Source organism: Coregonus clupeaformis, chromosome 24, assembly GCF_020615455.1.
Source record: "Coregonus clupeaformis isolate EN_2021a chromosome 24, ASM2061545v1, whole genome shotgun sequence".
Lineage (NCBI taxonomy): Eukaryota > Metazoa > Chordata > Actinopteri > Salmoniformes > Salmonidae > Coregonus > Coregonus clupeaformis.
Genome location: NC_059215.1, coordinates 40,022,443 through 40,029,433, shown reverse-complemented (window position 1 = coordinate 40,029,433; position 6,991 = coordinate 40,022,443). Strand labels below are relative to the sequence as shown.

The window sequence follows — 6,991 nt, the reverse complement described above, 5'->3', positions numbered from 1 at the left end:
ATTAAATTTATTTTGGTATTCGTGTGGATGTTTATTTTAAAATTAAAGCTATACTTATTTCTAGAAAATAAGATTTTTACTGTTTCAATTTTTTTTGGTACAGACCATATGTAGGTGCCAATACATTTTAGGTATGAGGCATATTTAACTTGGTAAAATGTTATCAACTGTGGTACCTTTCTGGTCACGTGTGTTTGCGAGGCAAAGGATCCGAGATCGAGTACCAGTAAGGACTTGTGAAGAAGGAAGCTATACTGTGAAACAATATTTATCATGCTACTATTACATTTCAACGTATCATTGCTCTGAACATTCTTAAAAAGGACACAGGTATACAGCACAGGACTTTATTTAACAGTGGGATACAAAAAATATTACAGCTTCGGAGAGGGATGTGATATGATTCACAATGGGACAAGAAGAGGGGTCAGAAACAGGAAGCTGCCGTTTCGGCCGCCCTGGCCCCTACGTATAGGAATTCCCAGAGCAGCGTCAGGAGTCTGTGGTGAGCAGAGGCAGCCGTAGAGGAGGGGGGCTGGCACACATGGACATCACTGCAGCCTAAATTAGGCTACACGCCCGCAGCCAGTGTGCAAAACCCAACGCCTACACAAAAGGTGTAGGCGTTTACCTATGGAGAGAGACAAGGGAAGACGAGACAATGTAGTTATGTTCTACACTACCACATACTAACATACATCACAGTAAAATGAAAGCGTCAACTCAGCTAGGCGAACCGAACGAGTGTGCTCGCATACTACCTTAAAAAGACATTCACTTGAAAAACAAGAAAAAAAGCGGCAATGGTACATTGTTCATTTTGAGACGCTTCCTCAAATTAGTCAGAATTAATCTTTATATATATATATATATATATATATACACACACACACACAAAAAAGTGTGGACACCCCTTCAAATTAGTGGATTCGGCTACATCAGCCACACCCGTTGCTGACAAGTCTATAAAATCGAGGACACCACCATGCAATCTCCATACACAAACATTGGCAGTAGAATGGCCTTACTGAAGAGCTCAGTGACTTTCAACGTGGCACCGTCATAGGATGCCACCTTTCCAACAAGTCCGTTCGTCAAATTTCTGCCCTGCTAGAACTGCCCCGGTGAACTGTAAGTGCTGTTATTGTGAAGTGGAAATGTCTAGGAGCAACAACGGCTCAGCCGTGAAGTGGTAGGCCACACGAGCTAACAGAAATGGGACCGCCGAGTACTGAAGCGCATAAAAATAGTCTGTCCTCGGTTGCAACACTCACTACAGAGTTCCAAACTGCCTCTGGAAGCAACGTCAGCACAATAATTGTTTGTCGGGAGCTTCATGAAATAGGTTTCCATGGCCGAGCAGCCACACACAAGCATAACATCACCATGCGCAATGCCAAGGGTCGGCTGATGTGGTGTAAAGCTCGCCGCCATTGAGTTTGAGTTTATTTTTACAGGGACAGTGCACATTAATCAACTTTTCAGTAAAAGTACTGGTTTTAGCCAGCCGGCTAATTTTCATCTGCAGTCCCTGGGCAGGTTATTAAAAACTATTACAATAACAATAGAGACAAACAATGAGCAGTGAGCACATGCAGAGCAACATAGGACAAGCAACACATAGCACGCAGACAGAGCAATAGCACAAAAAGCAACAAAACAAAATACATAAAAGCAACAAAGTATTTCCACACCTCACAAGCTACAGACAACAGATAACATGGAAAGCGGCAATACACAGCTAGGGATTGTTTTTTGTGAAGGTGTGATAGATGGTGCAGTTGTGTTTGTCTGATAGCAGTGTGTTCCAGACATGGGAAGCTCTCACAGAGAATGCAGATTGACTAAAGGTGCTTTTCCTTAAGGGAACTATACAGTCACCTCTCATGGTAGACCTTGTGGCTCTGTTGCCATGGGTTTGGGTTTTCTGTTTAACAAAAGTACTAAGTGGAGGGGGAGCCATGCCATTTAGGATCTTGAATACAAGACATGCGTCGGTGTATTGCACAAAATATTCCCAACTCAGAAGCTCATGCTTTCAGAGGATGTAACAGTGATGATGGCTATTGGGCTTTCTATCAAGCACTTTGAGAGCCTGTTTGTAGACAGACTGAATGGGTTTTAATGTTGTACAGCAAGCTTGGGCCCAACTAGTCAAGCAGTATGTTAAGTGGGGGAGTATCATAGCATTGAAGTACAGTTTTGCTACATCTATAGTCAAACAATTTTGTATGTATCGGAAATTAGCTAGGTTGAACTTGGTTATTTTAGTTACCTTATTCACCTGTTATTTTAAAAAGTGAGGTTGGAATCAAGTATGATGCCAAGGTACTTAAAATCGGATACCACCTGGAGCTTCTCACCAGACATGTAGACATCTGGCTCAGTAGCATCAGTTGCCCTCTTTGTGAAGAACATGCAGACTGTTTTTTTCACATTGAGATGCAAACATGAGTCACTGAACCACTTTGTAACCTGGACCATTAGAGTAGTGAGTTCTTGTGCAGCTTGTTGTTTGCTCTTTGCATGCACATATATCACTGTTAATCTGCATACATTTGAACTTCAGACCCAGTACAGACAGACTCTGGAGCAGTGGAAACACATTCTCTGGAGTGATGAATCACGCTTCACCATCTGGCAGTTCGATGGACGAATCTGGGTTTGGCGGATGCCAGGAGAACGCTACCTGCCCCAATGCATAGTGCCAACTGTCAAGTTGGTGGAGGAGGAATAATGGTCTGGAGATGTTTTTCATGGTTCGGGCTAGGCCCCTTAGTTCAAATGAAGGGAAATCTTAATGCTACAGCATACAATGACATTGCAGACGAATCTTTGCTTCCAACTTTTTGGCAACAGTTTGGGGGAAGGCCCTTTCCTGTTTCAGCATGACAATGCCCGTGTCACAAAGCGAGGTCCATACAGAAATGGTTTGTCGAGATCGGTGTGGAAGAACTTGACTGGCCTGCATAGCCCTGACCTCAACCCCATCGAACACCTTTGGGATGAATTGGAATGCAGACTGCGAGCCAGGCCTAATCGCCCAACATCAGTGCCCAACCTCACTAATGCTCGTGGCTGAATGGAAGCAAGTCCCCGCAGCAATGTTCCAACATCTAGTGGAAAGCCTTCGCAGAAGAGTGGAGGCTGTTATAGCAGCAAAGGGGGGGACCAACTCCATATTAATGCCCATGATTTTGGAATGAGATGTTTGACGAGCAGGAATGAGATGTTTTGCCGAGGAAATCTTAGTCGCGCAATTTTACATCTAACTAAGATGTTTGGTGCAGTATCTCTCAACTAAAAAATGTGCATGAAAACGAGTCGTCTCCCGTTGAATGACAACAAAAACTTTACTGAAGAATCCCTACTGTTGACCAATCACCACCGAAGGGGCGTTGCCTCCCCCCCAAAAAAAGTGTGCCCGGACAGCCGAAAAAACCCTTACCTGAGTCCCAAATGAACAAAAACGTTACAAAATGTCATCATAATATACAGAGCATTCGGAAAGTATTCAGACCCCTTGACTTCTTCCACATTTTGTTACGTTACAGCCTTATTCTAAAATGGATTAAATAGTTTTTTCCCCTCATCAAATCAACACAATACCCCATAATGACAAAGCAAAAACAGGTTTTTATAAATTTTTGCAAATGTATAAAAAAAACAGAAATATCTTTGGCAGCGATTACAGTCTTGAGTCTTCTTGGGTATGACGCTGCAAGCTTGGCACACCTCTATTTGGGGAGTTTCTCCCATTCTTCTCTGCAGATTCTCTCAAGCTCTGTCAGGTTGGATGGGGAGTGTCGCTGCACACCTATTTTCAGGTCTCTCCAGAGATGTTCGATCAAGTTCAAGTCCGGGCTCTGGCTGGGCCACTCAAGGACATTCAGAGACCTGTCCCGAAGCCACTCCTGCATTGGCTTGGCTGTGTGCTTAGGGTCATTGTCCTGTTGGAAGGTGAACCTTCGCCCCAGTCTGAGGTCCTGAGCAGGTTTTCATCAAGGATCTCTCTGTACTTTGCTCCGTTCATCTTTCCCTCGATCTTGACTAGTCTCCCAGTCCCTGCCGCTGAAAAACATCCCCACAGCATGATGCTGCCACCACCATGCTTCACCATAGGGATGGTGCCAGATTTCCTCCAGACGTGACGCTTGGCATTCAGGCCAGAGTTCAATCTTGGTTTCATCAGACCAGAGAATCTTGTTTATCATGGTCTGAGAGTCTTTAGGCGCTTTTTGGCAAACTCCAAGTGGGCTGTCATGTGCCTTTTACTGAGGAGTGGCTTCCGTCTGGCCACTCTACCATAAAGGCCTGATTGGTGGAGTCCTGCAGAGATGGTTGTCCTTCTGGAAGGTTCTCCCATCTTCACAGAGAAACTCTGGAGCTCTGTCAGAGTGTCCATCGTGTTCTTGGTCACCTCCCTGACCAAGGCCCTTCTCCACCGATTGTTCCGTTTGGCCGAGCGGCCAGCTCTAGGAAGAGTCTTGGTGGTTCGAAACTTCTTCCATTTAAGAATGATGGAGGCCACTCTGTTCTTGGGGACCTTTAATGCTGCAGAATGTTTTTGCTACCCTTCCCCAGTTCTGTGCCTCGACACCTTCCTGTCTCGGAGCTCTACGGACAATTCCTTCGACCTCATGGCTTGGTTTTTGCTCTGACGTGCACTGTCAACTGTGGGACCTTATATAGACAGGTGTGTGCCTTTCCAAATCATGTCCAATCAAGTGAATTTACCACAGGTGGACTCCAATCAAGTTGTAGAAATATCAAGGATGATCAATGGAAACAGCATGCACCAGAGCTCAATTTCGAGTCTCATAACAAAGGGTCTGAATACTTATGTAAATAAGGTATTTCTGTTTAATATTTTTAATACATTTGCAAACATTTCTAAACCTGTTTTATCTTTGTCATTATGGGGTATTGTGTTTAGATTGATGAGGATTTTTATTTATTTAATCAATTTCAGAATAAGGCTGTAACGTAACAAAATGTGGAAAAAGTCAAGGGGTTTGAATACTTTTCGAATGCACTGTATGAACAAACTCTTCCGACTGGGAAGCATGCGGACACCTTTATGATAACTGTGACCTGTATCACAATATCTCCCTCACCTTCCTCATCCTCCTCCCCCCATGGGAGGAGCACTTGGCCCCCCACCGTGGTTTATCCTCCCCATCCGCCTCCGACCACCAGGGGGTCCAGGGGGGCTGGTGGAAGAGAAGACAGCAATGGGAATGTTAGAACACTGGAACACTTGTCCACTGTCATAATGAAATCAATCAACCCTTGCTCTGCATCAACATGACAATCTTAAAGTTGCACTATGGAGAAATCGCTCCACCATTTCCTGGTTGCTAGAACTCTAAAAGTTCACCTAATTTCAGTATATGTGACAAAATAACCTAGTATAGTGTAGAGAATCATTGTACCATCTAAACAGCTGTGAAGTATATTTTCCATAACCAAAAATATTGTTGTTTCAGCTGTTTGAAGCTGGTGTACAAAACTGAAAGTACCAGACGAAAAAACTAAACTTTAGAACGGGACGCATAGAAATAGCGCCCATAGAACATATCTACCACTTCGTAGACGCTTTCAAGTAGAATGATAGATCTATAACCCACATTTCTATCTAAATCTGGTCAGGTCGCCCAAGTTACATATTGACACTTTAATTATTTCTAAAGTCATTCATCTTAACCACTACAAAGCCCTAATCTTGCACTAGGAGTGTTCTGAGATTGCCACGTCAGCCTGACATGAGGGGAAAGTAGGCTAACTCTCTGTTTGGACCCTAGGGACTTACCCTCTGCCATCACTGGAGCCTGCAGAGGATGAGCTAGAGTTACCCCTCTTTGTCAGATCTGGCTGGACCAGGGATTGGAAACTGAAAAAAAATCAAAGCAGATGATTAGCTCTGTATACAAGGCCTATAATGGACTTTCTAATGATAATCTTCACAGCAACATGCAATGCTAGTGCCATACGAATGCACAGAGGCCTCTGTGTTGACTGCTGACTTACAACAAGCCAATGAACTCCACAGCACCCCAGAAGAGATCAGTGAGGAACGACATTCGCCATGGGGACTGGCTTCTGTTGTCCAGGACCTGACCTGATAAGAGAGGGGACACTTGTTAGTGACTATAGCGCCTGGAACTAGCCTCTTGGTCCATCAGCCAGTGTGACTAGCATTGGCAGGTGCTCATTTCAGGCCCTGCATTAAACAACACAGAAGCTATGTTTCACTAACATTACATGACCTCCTTGCCTACAAATCAACCGTGGAGACTGGAGAGACACACACAGAAGATGCCTAACTAGCTAACGTTAGCTATATACCCAGGCTCAATAAACAGACTCAAATAACTTTCAACGTGCCTTATTTAGCTGCTGTCTATCGTAACTGTTTGTTGTCGTAGCTAACGTTACAGTTGCAACTAAGCTAGCTACTCACACAACAGCTAGCTACTTAGCTAGCATCATTTCGCATTTCTGCCGAAAGGTGAAGACATAGTGAGCTCGCAGATATGAATTACTACGATTTGTATGGTAATTAGCGACTGTAATGAAACAAACATACATTTCAACAATATTAATAAACCACTAACCATTTGCCACGTACACCATTGCTGCGGCTACCAATTACTGTTGTTTACTGCCAAATTCCGCATCCGGTGTTCTTCTTCTTCTTCTGTGGATTTTATGGCGGACTACATCCAAAAGTTGTATTGCGGCCACCAACTGGACGGTTTGAAACCAAAAATAAAATTAAAATAAATAAATCCATACTTAATAGTGATTCTAACAATCCACCCTAATAAAAATAGTACATTGCCAAAACAAAAAAAACTCCCACTTCTCCCTTCTTTTAGTTCTCCATATCTCCCTTCTCAGGCTCTAAGACCTGAGAAGGTGGCATGGCTTTTGCTAATATTCCATGTAACTCCTTTGCTGTGAATTCTTTCAGCCCCAGGAACCGCTC

The 6,991-nt window shown here is 43.7% G+C and overlaps 1 protein-coding gene across 1 annotated transcript; it reads right to left on the bottom strand.

The window, feature by feature from the left end:
- Positions 1–333: 333 nt before the first annotated feature.
- On the bottom strand, positions 334–6,722 carry selenok (selenoprotein K). Its single transcript, XM_041845929.2, has 5 exons — positions 6,618–6,722; positions 6,031–6,121; positions 5,813–5,893; positions 5,118–5,213; positions 334–631 (listed from the first exon to the last, which is right to left on the bottom strand). The coding sequence occupies exons 1-5, from the start codon at positions 6,634–6,636 to the stop codon at positions 628–630; spliced, it is 291 nt and encodes a 96-aa protein (XP_041701863.1). The 5' UTR covers positions 6,637–6,722; the 3' UTR covers positions 334–627.
- Positions 6,723–6,991: the final 269 nt, after the last annotated feature.